At 40.7% G+C, this 21,900-nt stretch overlaps 1 protein-coding gene and 2 non-coding genes across 3 annotated transcripts in view; all 3 read right to left on the bottom strand.

Moving 5' to 3' along the window:
• Nucleotides 1-1,128: 1,128 nt before the first annotated feature.
• Wdr43 (WD repeat domain 43) overlaps nucleotides 1,129-21,900 on the bottom strand; it is a 40,328-nt gene continuing 19,556 nt past the window's right edge. Inside the window, exons 8-18 of the mRNA XM_005367956.3 lie at nucleotides 20,822-20,993; nucleotides 19,263-19,349; nucleotides 18,216-18,347; nucleotides 17,006-17,137; nucleotides 11,991-12,077; nucleotides 10,756-10,787; nucleotides 6,932-6,995; nucleotides 5,169-5,282; nucleotides 4,506-4,575; nucleotides 2,904-2,953; nucleotides 1,129-2,641 (exon numbers count right to left, since the gene is read on the bottom strand). Coding sequence (XP_005368013.1) covers nucleotides 2,468-2,641; nucleotides 2,904-2,953; nucleotides 4,506-4,575; nucleotides 5,169-5,282; nucleotides 6,932-6,995; nucleotides 10,756-10,787; nucleotides 11,991-12,077; nucleotides 17,006-17,137; nucleotides 18,216-18,347; nucleotides 19,263-19,349; nucleotides 20,822-20,993 — 1,114 coding nt within the window. The 3' untranslated portion in view covers nucleotides 1,129-2,467. The remainder of the gene's footprint in view (nucleotides 2,642-2,903; nucleotides 2,954-4,505; nucleotides 4,576-5,168; nucleotides 5,283-6,931; nucleotides 6,996-10,755; nucleotides 10,788-11,990; nucleotides 12,078-17,005; nucleotides 17,138-18,215; nucleotides 18,348-19,262; nucleotides 19,350-20,821; nucleotides 20,994-21,900) is intronic.
• Nucleotides 17,955-18,032, bottom strand: LOC113458443. The gene has a single exon (XR_003378824.1). It is a non-coding gene; the product is annotated as a small nucleolar RNA SNORD53/SNORD92 (small nucleolar RNA).
• On the bottom strand, nucleotides 18,657-18,734 carry LOC113458442. Its single transcript, XR_003378823.1, has one exon. It is a non-coding gene; the product is annotated as a small nucleolar RNA SNORD53/SNORD92 (small nucleolar RNA).

Raw genomic sequence — 21,900 nt, forward strand, 5'->3', positions numbered from 1 at the left:
CACACACACACAACCTCCCTGGCCAACTCTGAGCTCTGCATTATTCTAACAAGAACCTGAAGTGACTACTTTGGCTTGGCTTAGAAACTGGGGTTGCCAGTCAGTCCCTGAGGACATTTTGTCAGGGTATACACACACACAAAAAAAAAAGACAGAGCCTGGGGCAGAGCAAAACCTTTACCACTTCAACCAGGAAACAAAGCTAAAGAGGAAGAGTTGACAGCACCTCTTGAGAACATAGTAGAAACCTTCAACTAATTATTAAGAAAAAGGGGTGAGGAGTGGGGCTGGGAGAGAGAACACCTGGCCTTTAAGGCTTCAACCATTAGGGATATTTATCCAAACCACGGCAACTAGACGCTCCGGGCAGCGGTTGCCTTTATCCAACAGTATATACATTAGGCGCCTAAATAACCCCCAGCATAGTGGACGAGTAAATGTATCATGTTGGGAACTGTCCTTCACAGGGATTATGTTCATTTCAAACGTCAATCGAATGTCCAAACCTCAGACCTCTTTTGAATTAAGGACTCAAAAAACCAATCAACATACTCAAAAGTTGTCTATACCTAAGGCAACAAACACACAAACTCAGAACTTACAGTACTGTACAGCACAAATTAAGCGAACTCACGGAATATCAAATAACACAGGATGAGGGAGAATACTCTAGATTTAGAGTAAACACAACAACCAACTAGGACATGTGATCATCGATGTGACAATGGTAGCAGGCTTCAAGACCCAAGTAACACACGCACAAATTTCACTGTCTCAATTGATAGAGCACCACAGTCAAATTCTCTATCTCTAGAAAAAAGTTACAAAGGTCTTAATAAACAGTAAAAACTTCCTTTGTTGCTGCTGTTGCGTGATACCTAACTAAACATAACCACCTATTGTTTATGTATCTAGAACCTTGGAATATGCAGTTGCAGGTGCCTCCAGAAATAATCAACCATCACTGGCAGATTTAAAACAAAATGCCTGTTCCTTTTACTGCTGCAAACTTGAATATATAACAGTCCTTGAGAGTATTTACCTATGACTGCTAGGAGGGAAGCCACCATCATGCCATAAGCCCAAACACCCGGCTACAGTCCTCTACACATACCACGAGACACGCACTGGGTAAAGATGAGTATTTATTCACTTTACAAAGAGAATGGTATTAAATTGCCATAAACAACTCCATTTATAGACAAATAACAACTGTACATCGCACCAGCAGCTTGCCCAAGATGCTCTTCCTGCTCCGGCTGTGCAGCCTGCTCTGCCTCTGATGGAGTCCTCCCAGATTGTGGTGATCTTACACATCCTTCTGCAGAAGTGAGCTCTCCGTTTGCCCCTTAGTGAGCACTAAGTCAGTACTAGCTCACTCTTTTAAAAACAAGACAAATTACTGGTAATTTGAAAAAGCTGTGTAGCACACCAAAATACTTATTTATACATACATAAAAAAATCTTGAATAAGATTTATCATTTTTAAAGATAAACAGATACCCTAGCCCTGCCAAGAGTGGATAATGAAAAGGAAAGAAAATGTTAAGTTACTGAATTATAAAAATAGTTTCTTTGGAAAAAAACTCCAGCAAGGTTATCATTAATATCTAAAACCAAAGAGAAAAAAATAAACAATTGTTCTCTGATCCATTAGTAATTTAAATAAAAATGGAAACCTCTTCAAAAGCAGCAGTGACTGAAGTTTTAAAAAGTCGCAGGTTAGAGCATAACTCATCTATACACAGATGATTCTCTACAGTCTGCAGACAAGAACACCCTTGATATGGCTAAATCTTTGCTTCTTTAATTACCATTATTTTGTTTTGTTTAAAAAAATATCTCAGACGACACTTTAAAAAATAAGTGTTATTTTGGGGAAGCACTCCCAATATCAATCTGACCCAAGCCAGATGACCAGTTAGCAGACAAAACTAGGGGCACGGGGATTCTATTTCTGCAAATCACAACCGTTTTAAGTTTTAGTTATTCCTTCATGTTTTATGAAAATGTATCAAATTAGGTAAACCAGATTAAAAACAATTCATTAGTGCTGCTTTGGCATCTGGACTGGATGAAGATACCAACCTGAGATGAGCCGACTCCTTCCCAAGCGTCCAGTTCCTGACCCCTATGGCATGTCTGTCTTCACCTAAGTCAGTCTGTGATAGAACCAATCGTACTAGAGTATTATATTATAAAAATATACCATATATTGGACACTCATGTCAGTACATGGCAGAAAGTGTGTCTATTTACTGTGTAAAGTTTATTAACATTTGAATGAAACACTCTTATTTACACAGTTAAAGTCTGGGGCACTCAGGACAGGAAGATGGTGTGGCCTCTGTGAACTTGGAAGCATATGGCGGCCTCTTGTCTCCCGGCACGGGGCAAGCCTCCCTGGGAGGATGCGGCAGCATTGGGCAAGATGAGCCAGGGTTCACAGTGTGAACGGCTGCTGTCTTCACTCTTCTTCACTTTCGTTTTCAGGGTCTAGATCAGAATCTCCATTTAATTCTTTATCACTTGACACATCTCTGTCCTCACCATTCTCCTCCCCATCTTCAGCACCCTCGTCTTCCTCTCCATTGTCTTCATCTCTTCCACTGTCTTTCTCTTCATCTTCATCCCAATTATCCTAGTGGAAACAGCAAAGGAAAGCATTGGTGAAGAGCTTCCTCAGGGTGAAGATAAAAAGCAGCTGATCAGAAAACACCACTCACAGCCGGGCGGTGGCTCACGCCTTTAATCCCAGCACTCGGGAGGCAGAGGCAGGCGGATCTCTGTGAGTTCGAGACCAGCCTGGCCTACAGAGCTAATTCCAGGACAGGCTCCAAAACCACAAAGAAACCCTGTCTCGAAAAAACCAAAAAAAAAAAAAAAAAGAAAACACCACTCACATCAGAATCCTTTTCTGCAATTTCATCATCGGACTCCTCTTCTGAAGACTCTGTAAGAGAGCAGCAGGTACAGTGCTGAAACACAGTATAGCTAGCACCTGTGACTAAGCCACCACCACCGGAAGTCGATGAATATTTTTCTTTGTTGCTTGCATGGTTTGGGCTGGGATTTTGTGTGTCTCACAGGCACATTCTACAGCATCAAATGGCCTGTCTTCAGCAAGCCTCCACCATCAGGAGCTCTCAAAGACTTTCACAAACCAGATTTGATGTTGGGGTGAATCTGGAGACTATTCTGAGTAAGCAGAGGCATTTTACAGAGTTGGCTTAAAAAAAAAAAAAAAAAAAGCAAGATGACAGTAGGTTCAGTGATTAAGAATGCTGTCTGCTCTTGCAGAGGACCCAGGTTCCATTCCCAGCACCTCCATGGCAGTTTACACATACAGACATTCAGGCAAAATACTCATACATGTAAAATAATCTAAAAAACAATTAAGGCATTAGCCACGCATGATGGCACACACCTTTAACCCCAACACACAGGGAGGCAGAGGCAGGTGGATCTCTGTGGGGGCAGCCTGGGCTACAGAGTGAGTTCCAGGGCAGCCAGGACTACACAGATAAACCCTATCTTGGGGAAAAGAGAAAAAGAAAAGCATCACTGCATGGTGTCACCTTGCTGGTGCTTCACTTTGCACTTCTTTAAGGTCACCACACTTAGTAATTATTTTCCTCCAGGAAGGTAGCCCACACATGCTTTGTCATTTCAAAGAGCAAAGAGGCACAATGTTCACTCTGGGCACAATCTTTTTGCACCATTTCCTGAAACGGTAGTCAGCCCTGGACACTAGACTCTAAGCCAGTCATGGATAGTGCTGACACAACACCACAAGAGTTCTTCCAGGGCTGACCTGGCATGCAAGGTAAGCCTTTGGACCTTGTTCATCTAAATCAGTTACTCTAATTTTCTTGTTTCACTTAAATATGCAAAATATTAAGTAATTTGGACGTTACTAGCAACTTTAAAATACAGGATTTTCTCTTTGAAAATGACTTAATTAGCTACCGCTGAGGTGTAACGCTGCTGCTCCTTTCTGCTGCGTTTGGCGTGCTGATCTGCATACCACCTATTAATAACAGCTGACTGCAGATTCTACAGCACTTGTCAGCAGATCACAGATTTGCCTCACTTCCCTCAGGTTGATCAGGCTGATAGAGAGTGAAGAAACAAGACTTCCATGCTCTCATTTATATGCAGGAACTAGGTTTAAAAGCATGTGTACATATGCAAATTTAAATGCATTATGTAAGTCACCAAAAACAGGAAGAGGATCACACAGCACAGCTGTAGGAACTAGAAACAAGAAAAGAGGACCAACCAGCTTGAGGGAGGGGACTGGAGTAAGGCAGAAGGGATGCGCACAAGAGAAAACTATGAAGACACATATATTTGAAGATTCCATGAGAAAACCCACCACTCTGTATGCTAACCTAAAATGTTAACTTAAAAGCTTATGTAGACATTTCCACAAATGTAACAGAACCGAATTACTGCGAAAAAAACTAGACTATCTATATGCAGCCGCTACCCCAACTGTTTACCTTCTTCATACACCAATTTTGCCTTCTGTTGAGGGGAAGGCATCTTTTTCATTTTTTCTGATGCTGTAACCTGGAAGGCAGAATTATGAAGCAATTATAAGCTTACCTCAAGTATAACCAACATTACACCTAGTTCCCCAACATTCAGCTAGTTCATCCTCCCCGCTAGACTTCCCCCAAAGGAATGAACAGCCCAAACACAAGTTGGAACACAGGAAAAATAAAAAGGGGGAAATTATTGTGATTAGAAAAACCACATGCAGTTATTAGAGCATTAGTGCACCAAAATGTTAACTCTACATGCCCTGCAGCTACCTCACTGCTCACGGTCACAGGCTGAGCTAGAGTGCAGTATAGACGCCCTGTAACTCACTGAGCTAAAGATGCAATGGTGAGGAGGCTGGGGCCTGTAGCTTCAGCACTCTTGAAGGCAAAGACAACAGTAAAATCACCCTTAGCTAGCCTTGGGGAGGAGTAAAAGAATAAATACAAATGGGGAGGGGCACAGTTAAGATTTTCCCACTGTCACTCAAGAAACACTTCCAGGTTAAAGCCTGCATTCTAATTTGTCAATTTCTTACTCAACTTGAGCCTGTTACTACACGAATAAGTCCTCATTCCTATCAGCCAAGTCTGAGCGGGAAATTATTTTGATTTGCTTACTTGTGTGATGAGAAGAATGAGTTTTCCGTGCAGGTGTGAGAGTTTCTGGAAAGATTTGACTCTGCTTTCCATAAGCTGGTAGAGGGTCCCCAGCTGGTGCACCAGGTCAGGCAACTAGAAAAAGCAGACTAAGAAATGGCACCAATTCACAGCATCACCACACAGTTATGCTCAGCCCAGTGCAGGAGCTGGCCCTGCACAAGCATCTATCAGAAGCACTTCTAGGGATAGTGGAGCTTTAGGACACAGCCTAGCAACACCACAAATTTTCAAAAAAGACCCTTGATATCCTGGCAGGAAAAAATAACTTCAAAACAACACAAATCACCACTGCTGGCCAGTGATGGCACACACCTTTAATTAATCTCAGCCTGGGAGGCAGAGGCAGGCAGATCTCCATGATTTCAATGCCAGACTGGTCTACAGAGCAAGTTCCAGGACAGCAGAAGCTACACAAAGAAACCCATCAGGGAGGAAAAAAAGATAACTCAGCTAGGGCAAAGGCAGGATGAACTCCTGTATACTATTGCAGATAAGAACAACACAGGGCAGATAATGAAAATTCGCCACCACACATCTCTGAGTTGAAGAAATTCCCTCTGAATCTTAGCAAGGACTTTCCTTTGAATCAATCTGGCACATTACCCACACTTGTCTCTGGAACACCAGAAGCTTCTCCCACACATGTGTGATTCCACACATGAATGCATACTATTTATTTTTACCACTAAGAGGAGGGGACCTATAACTTAACTGTGGGTGTTTCTTTTAAGTCATTTGCTAAAACCTTCTGGGAAAATATACCATAAATGCTAATTAAATAAAAGAACAAATAAAATTTTATTTTTAGTTTAAAATATAACTGATAGTCAGGCATGAAGACTAGTGCTTGTAATGCAACACTTAGGTAACTGAGGCAGGACTGGCAGGAGTACAAAGCCAGACTGAGCCGCAAATTGGTTCCAGACTAGTCCAAGCTACAAAGCACTGCCTAAAAAAAAAAAAAAGCCTCATAATTGGGGCTGCAGAGATGAGTTAGCAATTAGAGAACTCAGGTTTGGTTTCCAGTACCCACATGGTGGCTCACAACCATTGGTAACTCCAGTTCCAGGAGATCCAATGACCTCTTCTGACCTTCATGAGCATTTGGTACATACATATATGTATATGTATGTATATGTGTACAGACAAAATACTCATACACATAAAAGAAAAAAAAAAACATCAGAACATCAGCAAAGGTCAATGAAATGCTGCTAAGCCTGATAACCTGAGTTTGATCCCCAAAACCCACATTAAGGCAGAGTCAAGTTGTCCTCCAGTCTCCACACATCATGGTATAGGCAACCCCCAACACATACATACAAATTAACATGACTTTCTTAAAAAAATGAGTGCTGGTGAGATACAACCTTTAATCCCAGTTCAAGGCCATCCTAGTCTACAGAGCAAATTCCAGGACAACCAGGAATACACAGAGAAACCCTATCTTGAGGGAAAATAAAAAAGGGGAGTAAAAATTATGTTCCTTATTAGGCATGGTAGTACAACAACTTTAATCCCAGCAGTCAAGAAGCAGAAGCAAGCAGGTCTCTTTGAGTTCAAGGTCAGTGTGGTCTATCCACGTAGCATGCTTTATGCTATATGGTGAGGCCCTGGCTCAAAAACATATAATGATAAAATAAACTCTCTAAAGGAAGAGAAGGGTCATTTTAGTTTCTACCCCTTACCAAAGCCCAACCAATCACCCTTATAAGACTCACCGTGGACAGGTATGATGCATGAATTGTCAGCACACACTTCAGCCACTGAACCATTAACACAGCACTAGCAAAGAAGAGAAATCCACGTGAACAGTTCACTAACTCAAAAGTACACAAAGCTACACAGGAAGTCTGTGAAGGTAACAGTCAAAAATATTTTCCAGGCCTTTCATTGTGCTATGGAACCTACAGTGATTTCTGTAAAATAGTTAGCTTTTGCAAGCTGGACTAGTAAGTAGGACAACACCCCCCCCACACACACACCAAAGACTAAAGGCCAGGTTTTACTTTGTATAATTAATTTATACCAGGACAGTAACAATGATCCAAACAGGATGATTTTCTATGTTATAATTACATTTGAGCCCAATCATCTTGTTCACTATTGGGAAGCCTTCCACATTAACATTAACAGGCAAATAGGACCAAACCCTGTAATGTGATCCTAATGACCTTTTTAGATTTCTTCTTTTTTTTTTTTTTTTTGGTTTTTCGAGACAGGGTTTCTCTGTGGCTTTGGAGCCTGTCCTGGAACTAGCTCTGTAGACCAGGCTGGTCTCGAACTCACAGAGATCCACCTGCCTCTGCCTCCCGAGTGCTGGGATTAAAGGCGTGCGCCACCATCGCCCGGCAGATTTCTTCTTTTGTGAGCTCATAAGGCTAAAGGAGTCTATATAAAAAACCTGGAAAGGGCTAGAATAAAGTACAACAGTACCTTGTACTTATAACCTCAGCCCAGCAGGGTGGAGGCAGGGGTATCCCTGGGGCTTGCTAGCAAGCCAGGCTAGCCAGATCTGCAAGTCCTACATCACAAAAAAAAGACACTCTGTGCCAGGTTCTGGCTTCTACAAACAAGTGATGGTGCACTAACACGTACATGTACACACACAGCTAATTTTAGAAATTAGAAATGAGGACTGGAGAGACGGCTCAGTGGTTAAGAGCGCTGACTGCTTCTTCTTCTAGAGGTAATGGCACACTTGGCTGGGGTAGGACCCTGTGTCCACCTTCACCTCTGAGTGTTGCAATTATGTCTGGCTTGAACCCATGCAGGTTGAGTAGAAGGATTTGTTAGAATTTAGGCAACCTCTATGTCTGTTACTGAAATCCTGGTACTAGCATACTGTCAATCAAAGCACTTCTTTAGTCCTATATTCTAAAATGAACTCATGCTGGAATAGTAGCTACCGATGTGCTTATAACAGAAATACATAGCTGCATAATATTTGTGGTGATTTGAATGAGAATGACCCCAGAGGGTCACTCACAGGTTCGAATACTTGGTAGAATGATTTGGGAAGGATCAGGTGTGTCCTTGGAGGAGGAGGTGTGTCCCTGAGGTGGGCTTTCAGGCTTCAAAACCCAATGCCATTCCCAGTTAGTGCTCTCTGACTCCTGCTACTGGACTAAGCTGGGCTCCTACACATTTCCTGTTTGTTGCCATGATGTATCAACTCTGTCCCTCTGGCACAGCGAGTCTCAAACAACTTCTAAGTTTTCTTGGTCATGATGTTTTACCAAAATGATAGAAAAGGAACTCAGAAGTATTCTAACTCAATATGCATTGTTTTATCCTCACAAATACACCTCTGAGGATGAAGGTATTTATCCTTTATGACTGATGAAAAGGAGGACCAAGGATGTTGGGATTTACGCCAAGCACATACACTAGGCAGCAGACCCACAACTTTATTAGCTGCATGTGTAATGACACCCCACTCTTCTGTTTTCTCTGTAGCATCTAGCGGCCATATAAACACAATGGTAATTTAGAAAATTCATCTGTATCTTATTATCTTGGGAACTAAGAAGTATAACTATTCTTTTCACTTCTCAGATTAAAAATTGTGGCTAAATTATGACCTACCCGTCTTTCTGTTACTACTGTTAAAAAACACGCTTTGTTAAAGAACATGTGCTCCCCTTTTAGGTTATACGAAGTTACATAATTTGTCTTGTTGCACAATTAATAAAATCCCAGAAACAGATACTGGAGGTTCAACCTGATGAAACACCTGAAGGTCAGAAAAGCAAAACAGCCAGTCACTGGCTCTTACCTAGACCTCAGTCCAAAAATGGCGACCCTGCCTACAGGAATCCCAGAATGAGAATGTGTCTGAAAGCTGTCTCCTTCTATTTTTATAATCCTCTCTAGTTCTGGGATTAAGGGTGTGCACCACTACCACCTGGTTTCCATGGCAAGCTAGTATGGCTACTGGGATCAAAAGTGTGTCATTGCTGCAAGTTCTGTAAGGCTGGCCAGTGTGACTATTTTAGTTTTCTGGTCATCAGACAAGTTTTATTTATTAAAATACAAATAAAATGCCACTACAGTCTGTTTCTCTATTCTCTTTAAAAGCACATTTGCAAAATTATTATTATAACCATATAAAGTGCATTGCATTTTATTACTCTGTGTCTGCTTTTTACACTTTAGCTCAGTTTTTCCTTTGGGTTTGTTTTAGCTAATTCCTTTTTGTTTTTTTTTTTTATTTTTATATTTTAGACTCATTTGAGTGTATCTGCATGTATCTATGTGTACCACATGTGTGCTAGCTGTGCACTGTCAGGAGAAAGCATTGGATCCTCTGTAACCAGAGATACAGATGGTTGTGAACAACCACATTTATGCTAGGAACCCATCCCAGGTCCTCGGCAAAAGCAGTAAGTGCTCTTAACAGCTGAGCCATCTCTCCAGCTCCACCACCCCGTTTTATGCTTGTTTTCAGTGCCCTCAAATACCTATTTGAAGAAAGAGGGACACAATTATGCACAGATTAAAAAACAAAACAAAAACCTCAAGACTCTCTCAGGCACCAGCCTTTAATCCTAACACTTGGAAGGCAGAGTCAGGCACATCTGTGTGAGTTTGAAGCCAGCCTGCTTTACAAAGAGAGTTACAGGACAGCCAGGGCTGTTAAACAGAGAAACCCAGTCTAATGCATATACAGACACACAGACACAGACACAGACACAGACACACACACACATACACATATATATATAGATATAGAAATGAAAACTCTACAAAAAGGAAGCAGAAAACTACCTAAAGGCAATAAGCTGTTAAAAGCTAAAACAGATGGTGAAAATTTGTTTATAGTTTGTTTTTAAAGAAATGAATGAAATTTATGCCCTGGCAATGCTGAAGCATTCACAGGCAGTCCGTATATGACAGTTCTGTTGAACTTGTCCATATTGGGTTTCCTGGTCTAAGTTGACGAAGATGACTGACCAGGTCAGGATGGTACCAGATCTCATTACAGATGGTTGTGAGCCACCATGTGGTTGCTGGGAATTGAACTCAGGACCTTTGGAAAAGCATCTGTTCAGCCACAATACAATCACTTAGGAATAAAAATTTGACAAATTAAACATTGGAGGGAAGTAATACTTGACACAATTCTTCTGAAATTTGAGGCTAAGGATAGAATCCAGGCCTCTGACACTGTCAGACAAGGACTCAACCACTAAGCAACATCTCCATTCTGGACACTGCTTTTTTTTTTTTTTTTGGTTTTTCGAGACAGGGTTTCTCTGTGGTTTTGGAGCCTATCCTGGAACTAGCTCTTGTAGACCAGGCTGGTCTCAAACTCACAGAGATCCGCCTGCCTCTGCCTCCCCAGTGCTGGGATTAAAGGCGTGCGCCACCACCGCCCGGCTGGACACTGCTATTTTTAATTTATCTATAAAACAATAATTCAGCTTGCAGTGATAGCTCACATCTATATTGAGGCAGGAAAATGCTGAGTTCTAAGCCATCTAAAGTTACATAGTAAGGCTGTCTCAAACAAGAAGACACTTAAGTCACAGAAACAGCTTACCTATTGGGATGTCCTTGCAATCTCTTCGTAAGCTAAGGGAAAGAAAATACTGTTAACATCAGCCAAGGCAACCTTTCTCCATCAATTCCCCAGATGCAGCAATGGTTGTACAAGCTATTCCACCTAGCAATCTAGTTTTACTCAATACTACATGTTTGAAATCATTCTCATAAAAGCAATTATAAGACAGAAGTAAAAGCTAGCACCCTACAGGCGAGTACATAGAAACCAAATATAGAATGGTGATTTCCTACAAACGGGAAGGTATAGGAAAAGGCACACAGAATCACTGCTAATGATGACAAGACTCTCTTTGGAATGACAACCGGACAATCTATGAATGTATGAGAAACAACTGCAAGGTACACTAGAAAAGAGTTAACTTCATAATGTGTAAACAAAATTTCCACTTAAAAAACACATAAAATGTATGGAGAAAATGCAGGGAAGGAAGCTTTCAATTTTGAGTGGACAATAACCCAATGAGTTTTCTACTATTTTCTAAAATTTTCCTACCAATGATATAAAAACAGCATACGTTGCTACCAAAACCCCTCTCATAAAACACTTCATCATGTTAAACAAATATAACTCAAGTACAACTTCTATATATCAAATATTCATTCTGTCTTTAGGAGTAATATTTGATAACTGGTACCTACTCTTTTAATGTTTCAGTGCAATTATACTTTTGTATAGTAAAAGTACACAGCAAAATGTACTTTTGAAGGAAAAAGATTTTTCCCTACTGTAACTAATGACTTAAAAAAAAACCTGTACAGTCTCAGGAACTACTTTACCTGATACACAGAATGAATGCAGATCCCGAGTCTTATCTGAGTTGTATTCCTTTCAACATCTGGTACCACTTAATGTTTGGGTCCCACCATTCCACAACCCTTGCTTATTAGCCTTGCTGCTTGCCCTTTCTGAATAAAGCTAAACAGTTATGCAAGCAAAGGCAAAACTAGCTCTTGCAGGAACTATGCAAGTTCAGGGGTCAGAAGCTAGACCACTAGCTAATCTTAATTTTTCCTCCAATACCACATTCCAATCAAGAGAAAATAAAACATGCAATACTTTCAATATTATAAGAGTACCTTACAAGAAATAAAGGTGGAAAACAAAAACAACAAAAAATCTCAGGGTTCTCTGTTGAGGTATTCCACTACAACCCCCAAACAACAGCATCTATACCCAGTATTCTGTGGTTCACATTAAACCACAGCAGTTACCTCTTGTAACAATGGGATAACAGCATGCAAAGGCATCCTTAGCACAGTCTTCTTTATAAGATTTATATTTCTAGTTTGAAGCACTTTCTGTGAGAAAATAAAATGGCAATTAGGACAAGCATATTTCCAATAAGAATACTACTGAAAAATCTTTTCTAACTGAAAATAGCCCAGGCAATAAAGTACTGATTGAACTGGGGAAATCAGGTTGGAAATCAAGTTAAGCTGCCTTCAGATAGCAATCCAAAGAACATCTCTAGACATCTAAATACAAGTATGTGTCATTATAGGGATGTTCTTCAACTTCCATCTTAAAATAGAGCTGTCTCCATACAAAGTGAGTTCAATCAGTTTCTGTTTCAAAGAAGACTCTTTTAAATTGTCACCAACTGATAAAAATTTAGACCAATAAAATGATCACATAATAGACGCTTCAACCAAACCACGTTAAGACTTGATCTCTGGGGAAAAGCCAGATTCCACCCTGGATTGTAGAAAAAGCAACTGAGCAGATCAGTGCTGAGCCTCCATGCTCTGGGCAGCTTCCATGCCAGAGCTGGGAACGTTTCACAGTAGCAGGAAAGAAGGGGATGGAAGAAGAGTCCATTCAGGTCTCTGATACATCCTTTCTCTTAAATACTTTAAATCTAAGCAGCAAAAAGAGACCAAAGAAACACAGGAACATAGTTGCCAGCCAATTTTCTCCAGTTCTTTTTTCTTCAGAATTCTTATCAGATTTTACTTTTCTTGTTAAAAAAAAAAAAAAAACTACCTTTATACCAACCTGATTGCAAACAATTTTAAACTATCATAGAATTACAAGATTTCACAGGCTTTAATATATTTAATATTCTTATTTAATACACAATCACTGGGAAATGAAGATACAGAATGCCCTGAGCTAATATAGTTCTTGATTGAGCTACATTTTTATCTTCAAATAAACAATATGTAAGATTCAAAGAAAACGATGAAGTTAAGCACAGTGGCATGCACCTGCAATCCCAGCTACTGAGGACTGGTGTAGGAATATCAAATTCCAGGCCAGCCTGACCAACATAACAAGATTCTGTCTCAGAATTTTTGAAGTTCTAGGTATGTCAGTAGACCACCTGCCTAGCACATGTAAGGCAGTTATTTTGCATATAACTCCCAACCCGTAGGAGGCTGAGGCAGGAATATCATGATTTTAGGGCCAGCCTGGACTGCACTGTTATATCTTGACTCAAAGAAACAACAACAAAAACAACCAAAGATCTAACTCAGTGAGTACTTGCCTAGCACACACAGCCATGAGTTTGATCCCTATCAGTACAAAACCAAACAAGAAAAACCTATTCTATTAAAAGTATAATGTGCTGATTATAATACTGGAGGTACTTGCTAAATTTCTACAAGAGCTAGTTCCAGGACAGGCTCCAAAGCCACAGAGAAACCCTGTCTCGAAAAACCAAAAAAAAAAAAAAAAAAAAACCAAAAAAAAAAAAAAGTAATCCTAAAATAATTGCCTTACTATAAATCTGTGATCATAAAGTTCTAATCATCTAGAAGGCACCAGAAACATCTGTATTTGGGAATAGTCACATTTTTGATCCACTCACACCAGCATCTACTGTCTTACCATGCAAGGAGCATGGTGGAGCTTCAGGAAATATAAAATAATCTGGCCTACTTGAGTGGGGGTGATGCACTCAGGAGACAGAGGCAGGCGGATCTCTGTGTTAGTTCCAGGACAGCCAGGACATACAAAAACCCAAAAATAATAATCCGGCCTGTCACACCATGACTTACACCAAGTCTCATCACATTCTGCCACTGTCATATCTGCTGTTTTGAGGTTTGCAAAATAAGCCTATTTTTCTACTGGGGAGATGGGAAGCGGCAGGAAATCCGAGCCAGACAAACAGACACTAACAAACACAAATGAGGCAGACATGGTGACACTTGCCTAAAATCCCAACACGCAAGGGACAGAAACCGTATTTCTGTATTTAGGAATACATATATATATATACCAATTAAAGAACCTGAGGTCTCATATCTGAGACAGAGAGGGTGGGGATGATGAAGCATGGAAAAGGTTAGTTAGTGGAAAGAAAGGGAAAGGGGGAAACGCTTACAAAAAGAAAGGCAGAGGCCAACTGTAGATTAAAGGCCAACCTGGTCTATAAAATGAGACCTGTCTAAATGAAAACAAAAGCTAAAAGAAAAGAAGGCTGGGAATGTGGTTCAGTGGTTGAGTGCTTGCTTAGCATGAAGTAGGTCACAGGTTCAGCCTCTAGAACCACAGAAAAACAAGTAGTGGCCCAGCCCAGATCGGGAAGCTCAAGGTCATTGCCTGCTACACGGATCCAGTCTGATATTTAAAACAAAAAACAAAAAGGAGGGAGGGAGGGAAAAGATAGGAAACTAAGCTGTATGAAAAGCAATCAGTTAATTCCAGCACTCTGGCCTACAGAGAAACTCTGACTTTTCGTTTGTTTTTTTTTTTTTTTTTTTGAGGCGGTAAACGTGGACACCAGACACGAAACAAGGAACTACAGAAAGTTTTCTCAAGACCATATTTAAAGAAACAGCCCTATTAACCAGCTTTAACTACCAAAGAGATGACTCCTCCCTCCCCCCCCTCTCTCTCTGTTGTTCGAGACAGGGTCTTTTTTTTTATCTGTCTCTCTCTCGTTCGAGACAGGGTTTCTCTATAGCTTTGGAGCCTGTCCTGGAACTAGCTTTTGTAGACTAGGCTGGCTTTGAACTCACCGCTATCCACCTGCCTCTGCCCCCTGAGTGCTGGGATTGAAAGCATGCACCACCACTGCCCAGGCATGACTTGTTAGTCCCTTGGTAAATAGGAGGGAGCAGAGCAGTGGGAGTGCCTAGCAGGTGTGTTCTTCATTTGTAAAACTCAAACTGTTTTTCCAAAGTAGCTGTTTCATTACACACTGCCAGCAGCAAGGCATGGTTTTCAGCTGCTAAATACAACACAAACGTCACCTTTTTCATTTTTAACAACCTATAACAGACATGCAGTATCATCTCACTGAGATCTTACTCTGCCTTTCTGTGGTGATTGCCACACTGAAAAAAAAATTTTTTTTACATGTGGGCTGGTGAGGTGGTTCAGAGGGCAAAGGAGCTTTCTCCCGCCCGGTCTGACAACCTAAGTTCAATCCCTAGGGTTCACATGGTGGAGAGAACCAACTCCCAAAAGTTGTCCTCAACCTCCACATGTCCCCTGTGGCACACCCTGGCATATAAGATAAGCAAACAAACGTAAAAAAACAATAAACATTTTCTATACATTCTTATTGTCCATCTGACATCTATGTGCTGTCTGTTCACTTCTCTACTGGATTTTTGAATGGCATCTTGTTAAGAGCTCTTTATATATACTAAGTAAAAACTGTGGTATAAAAGTAAACATTTTTCAGCCTACAGCATGGTGTTTCATCATGCTGTTTTGTTTCACGGTCCTAACACTGTCATTTAGTTCATTTGTTGAGAGAGGCTCTTGCTACGTCACAAACAGGATAGCATGAATGAAGCATACAATCCCCCTGCCTCATCCTCATGTGTGCACTACTACACCTGACTACCACTGTCCTTTTTTGAGACAGATTTCTCTCTAGGTAGTACTGGCTGTCCTGGGCTGTGCAGACCAGGCTGACCTTGACCTATGCCTCAGTGACCTGAACTGCTGAGATTAACAGAGTGCCCCAACAACCCTGGCATCCAGCATGTCTTCTCAAGTGGAGGAGTTCTGGTTTTAAAGGTCCACCAAATGACCATGTATTCCTTTACCCTCGTGATTTCTATACACCTATCTGTACTCACATATAATAACAATAGTTTTTTAAAGTACTATTAACTTTTGTTAGGTATGGTAATAGATGGTGGCCCATTTTCTTAAAGGCGTTTTAAGTTAGGTAGGTTTGTCTATTGATGAAACATCTCATCATAAACTTACTCCACCCATGTTAGCATGTGAATAGATAAATGAACAGATGATGGCCTGGCAGGCATTTGTGGGGAGCTTATGAAACAGAGGGAGGCTCCTGATGATCTACAGTACAGTTCTAGAACCATATTCACATAAGCAATGATGTTTCAAAAATAATGTCAAGTAAGTATTTTGTACAAACTATTTTTCATCAAATTCTTCTAGGTTTCCAAGTCACCTAAAACAAATTACGTCAAACTACTTGGAAAGTAAATTTATATTTTTATACTTATTTGCCCCCTCTCTTTACACAAGACTACTTTAGAAACATTAAATAATCACATTGAAATCAAGTGAAAAATCATAAGTTCAAGGTCATCTATACTGATTGAACTAATACTGCTAAGGTATAAAAAAAGCACTTAACAAATGAAAACTGCACTAACAGATCAGGCAGTTTAAGTACTCAGGTCCTACTGTTCGTCAATTGTTCTGGGTAGACACTGTCAAACTGTGGGTGTTAAGAGAGCCAAACTGAGTAGCTTCCTGCAAGCAGTCACCAACTTACAGACATTTCTAATGCTTCCTTAAATTTCTAGAACAACATAACAACATAGCCCCCAACCCTCTTGAATCTTCCCCCGAACTCCTACCCATTGCCAAGGTTCCACCTCATTGCCCCCTCGCACGGCCAGGGGCAATAAGTTTCTGGAATCCAAAGTAAAAACTCAGGAACGCATTTTCCTACAGAAAAAGATATAAATTGTGATCTAGAATGCTAAGTGTTAATTAAGAGTTTAGCTGCACTTTATATGGGCTTTTGTAAACTAAAGCCTAAGGAATCCAACAATTCAAAATACCATTTCTATGAGAAAATGCATTCCAGGTTCAAGAGAATAAACAACACACTCCCATGGTAGGTTGATGAATTTCTGTATATTGCTACCAAGCATAACATTTGACTAAATTCACACCCACAAACTAAGTTGCATGTTTCCACATGCTGTAACTGCTCATTCTGTGAGTTGAGTCCACAGTCTCCACTTCTCAGCCCACTGAAATCTGCTGCAGTACTTACGTTTAGCATCTCTAAATCATTGCTTTCCAAGCCCTGGGTGAGAAGGACTGGAAAGCTGGTTGTCTGCAGAAGGTCATCCTTCCTTCCTTTTCTATCTAGATCCATGGCTTCAAGGCGCTCCTCAATGCTAGCCTACAGAGCAGAAATATCTAAGTTAACCAAACAGGGATTTAGAGGCTGCAAACAACTCAAGAGTCACACCTCGGTCACAGAAACACAAAGAATCTCACCACCACAGTAGTGCTGTGGAAGAAACGTGAAAAAGAGCTGCAATCCAAACAAATTCCCCCAGTCTAGCAAAAACAAAAGCCTAAAGAGGCACACTGGGGACTTGAAGAAATGGCTCGGAAGTTAAGAACACTGGCTGCTCTCCCAGAGGACCCCTGTTTGGCTCCCTGCACCTACATGGCTGCCCACAAGTATCACTGGAACACCAGTTCCAAGGGATTCGATGTCCTCCTCCGGCCTCTACAGGCATTGGATGCACACAATAGAGACATACATGTAAGGAAAATAGCCATAATCCTAATTTTTCTTTTTTACTTTAAAAAAAAAAAGAGGCACAATCCCTCTTTGGGTAGATTAAAAAAATGAAAAGACCTGGCATCTCACCATCAATGCACCAAGAAAACAGCTATTACCATGTTTCCCTAGTACTTGTCAAGAATACAAAGTCGGGGTGGCAAGATGGCTCAAGCAGGTAAAGGAGCCTACCATCAAGCCACCAGCCTGATTTTAATCCCTGGAACCCAAAAGGTGGAAGAAGAGAACTAATTATGCCAAGTTGTCCTCAACCTCCACACAAGTGACAGGCAGGGCACAAAGGTGATCTTCATGCCCAATCCTCCCACACAGACGCACTCATGCACACATATAAACTAATAAACAAATAAATGTAATAAACTGTAAAATATCAAAGCTCTATTTTAAGACACATAACCAGCCAGGATTGCTCAGACAGCCAAGAGAAAGGAGGCATCATGGGAACTCAGCAGTATGCGAAACCCAGTGAAAGTGATCACAGCAATTCCTGACATAACCTACTCAACTTCTATCTCTCCAGCTACTGAGAAATGATGAAAATCTCTTCAGTTACAGACTGGAAGGCAGCAATAACTGCTGCAGGATTCTGAAAAACTGCTCCAGCTCTACCCAATATGCTCCCTACAATTAATTCCTCACACTTCAAACCCAAGTAAGCAGTTATTACCTCATTCCTGCCTAATTTCCTCTTGTTCTCCCCCTCCTTAGGTTGTGAGAGTGGGGGCTTGATCGGTGCGTGATGTCCAGGAATCCCAGGCACCAGAACTTTTGCTTCAGAATTCATCACTGGTGTTCTCACCTGTCACACACAGATTCAACGTGTAAGAAAGATGTGACTTAGTTCTTGTGCTTCCTACTAGAGAAAGTAAGCAGCTCTCCAAAACTTTTCCATTCAACAATGCAATGTAACGTACTCACCATGACAGGAATTCCAGACAAAATGTGAATTAAATGTTGGCAAATCAACTTAAAATACTGGCTAAAAGCTCGTGGCTTTAAAGTTCACAATATCTCATTAAGAAAAATAAAACCTACCAAAAAGCTGTGTGATGCAAAAACTGATCAAGTTACACACCTAACAACCTCCAAAACCAAATCTTTGCCAGCCATGCTCAGACAGCCAAGAGAAAGGTGTCATCTCTGAAACTCAGTCGGATGCGAAACCATGTGGGTATCATCACAGCATGGCTTGGCTTTCCTTCCTATTTCATCACCAAACAAGGCATTATATAGCAACTGCAAGTTATACTGAAAACAGAATGCAGCAATGATGGATGGGCGGCAATGAACTCCAGATCTACTGTGGTCTGATTTTACCCCGAAATACAACATACATTTAAACAACGATGTGCTCTTTCAAGTGCAGAGACTAATGAGCAACACTGAACTCTTATGAGCACACACTCCTCCAGAGTTCCCTGTCCAACTCATCCGCACATCATCAGCAGAGAGAGATGTCTTACACTCTTTTACATCTGAAAGCACAGTCTCACGCTGTGCTATAAGAAAAGAGCATAAAGTGCAGTAGTGTAAACACCTGCTACCCCAGCACTGAGGCTGAAGAATCATGAGTTTCAATTTAGGCTAAATAGCAAAACTGTACCTCAGGAGACAGGATTTAAAAAAATAAATGAAGTCAGTCTAATATGGCACTGTATTTAACTCAATCTAGCCAAATCTATTATTCTTAATATCAAGCCTGTAATGTGCTTACCTTGGTTATTGCTGTTTCTACTGTTGGAGCCCAGCAATTGGAAATGTCTCTTTCCAAACATATATGAGTATCTTTGGCGTTCAAAGCCTGGAAATGGTTTTTCAAAGGGAGGAAGGGAGAGAAGAAAGGTCAAGCAAAGCAATCACCAATGATGTGACAAACAACATCACCTCCATAAAGAATAAAAGGAAGACCTCCAGGCCACCTGTTAGCCACAATCTACACTCAGACCAATGGCAGCTGAGTAGAAAAATAAATTGAAGGCACTGGTGCAGTGTGTACTTCCCTTGTTTATGGACCATCAGAATTTTTCACTCATCAAAGGCCAACAGATAATTCTTATTTACAGGTAAGGGTATATATATAGTCCAACAGTCTTATAAATAAAGTCCCCCCCACAAAAATAATGGGTCCTACCCTAAATTTCCCTAAGCAAGTTCTTCCTACAAACAGGTTGAGGACAGCTCTGCCTACTAACAGACTGCTTGCAGAGGGACCTGTATGTCCAAGAACAATGCCCAACGAGGGCAGAGAAGTCACATGCAACAAGTTACTTATGTCCCCAGAAAAGCGTCTATGTTTTATGCCTAACACCTGCAAAACCTAAAGAGATAATAAAGGCTGTTATCCAGAAAGGGGCATCCCATACAGCCAGCAACTGTATCTTTTTCTCCTTGTTTAATCAAACTCTATGTACGCAACCAATTTTTCAGAGTACTTCTTGGAATTGAGGACACCTAAAGTCCCAGCACCAGGAGGCAGAAGCAGTAAAACCCCTTACAAGTTCAGTCAGTTACGGCTACCAGGCAAGAGCCTGTATCAGTGGTACAGTGTTCGTCTAGCATGAATGAGGCTGAGTTTAATCCCTAGCATTACAAGGAAGAAAAAAAAGAATATTCTTTAATAAACTAGAGAAAGCAAGCTTATTTGGTCTTATTAGGTAAAAGCATTACAAACCAAGCTTAACCACACTAGACATGACTAAGAACTCGCACGTCTTTAGGAAAAAAAAAAAAAAAAAAAAGAGTTCCTTGACCATGGAGGCTCAGGTATTCACTGGGGGAAGGCCAAGTGGTTAGTGAAGCTGGCTGTGGCTGGGAGGAGGCGGAAATCCTCAATAAATAAATAAATTAAAAAAAAAAAAAAAACAACTCTGTAGTAAAAAAAAAAAATGTCAGGACACTATCCCTTACATTTCCATTTAGAAAATACAATAGGTATCACCACTAAAGGCTATTAGTAAGTACTGTATTTTATGTAATAGGACAAAATTCAAAACTCAAATTATACTCAAGACTGACCAGAAACATGTATCTAGTAGGAACATGATACCAGGACTAGTTCAAAGTTAGATACACACACTGGAAACATCAGATTCCTAAGATATCAAGAGGAAAGAAGAGGTGACATTCTACAAACTGTTGGGTTTAGAAAAAGAATTCTCAAACCACCCACTGAAGGTTTTTTTTTTAATTAAAGAATATTGTTTATTTTTTCTAAATATTCCAAAATGCCCCTTTTAAATTCTGAATTATTATCTCCAAAGTGGATCTACTTACCACTCGCTCAATGGTAGGCTGAAACCAATTGCCATACACAAGCAATAAGGACGTTTTATCTAAGCAAAATCCAGCTGCTAGAATAGGAATGGGTTTGGGTGTTGATCTCTTGCCTTTCCCAGGTGTTGCTATTTGAATTGTGCAATTTGAAGTCAAAGGCTTTTTGCAGTGTCTAGGAATAAAGAGAAAGTAAGATTAGAGAATCTCAAATTGCTATCAAGTTAGAAAATATGACCCTGCCCTTTATCGCTCTTTAATCTATTTTCAACAGTTTTGCCAAAACAACTATCATGAGCCTTAGGTCATGAATCAAATCTGTTTAGAACTCTTCCACAAGGGCTGGAGAGATGGCTCAGTGCAGTGGTTCTCAACCTTCCTAATGCCATGACTCTTTAATACAGTTAGTTTCTCATGCTGAGGTGACCCAACCATAAAATTATTTTCATTGTTACTTTGTTAACTGTAATTTTGCTGCTGCTGTGAGTTGTAATGTAAATATCTGATAAGCAGCATATCTGATATGATCTGATCCATATGAAAGGGTCATTCCACCCCCAAAGGAGTGGTGGAAAAACTGTTGACACAGCACAGGTTAAGTACACTGGTTTCTCTTCCAGGACCCAGATTTGATTCCCAGCAACCACATGGCAACTCACAACCATTTGCAACTCCAGTTCCAGGGACCCCAACACCTCCTTCTGGCCTCTGTGTGCACCAGGCATGAAATTGATACACATATAGGCATGGAGGCAATACCCACACAAATAAAATAAGTAAAACAAAACAAACAAACCAAAAACTCTCGATGGCCTACCTGTGCCAAGGAGACTCAAAATTTCTGGAATTTTTTCCTTCTTGGTATGCTAGAGATGAAGCCTTAGCACCAGACAATCTAGCCCAGCACATGACATAGCTGCATTCCCCCACCCTCTAGAATGTTCTATAGTGTGTGCACTACTCTCCTAACTCTACCCATGGTATAAGGAAACAGCACAGGGACACTTCACTGAGTTAAACACACACAGGCAAAGGCAAATAAACCACGACGGAAGACAAACCAAGGCACCACCCAAATCCAT

This window comes from Microtus ochrogaster, unplaced genomic scaffold (genome assembly GCF_000317375.1).
Source record: "Microtus ochrogaster isolate Prairie Vole_2 unplaced genomic scaffold, MicOch1.0 UNK26, whole genome shotgun sequence".
Classification (NCBI taxonomy): domain Eukaryota; kingdom Metazoa; phylum Chordata; class Mammalia; order Rodentia; family Cricetidae; genus Microtus; species Microtus ochrogaster.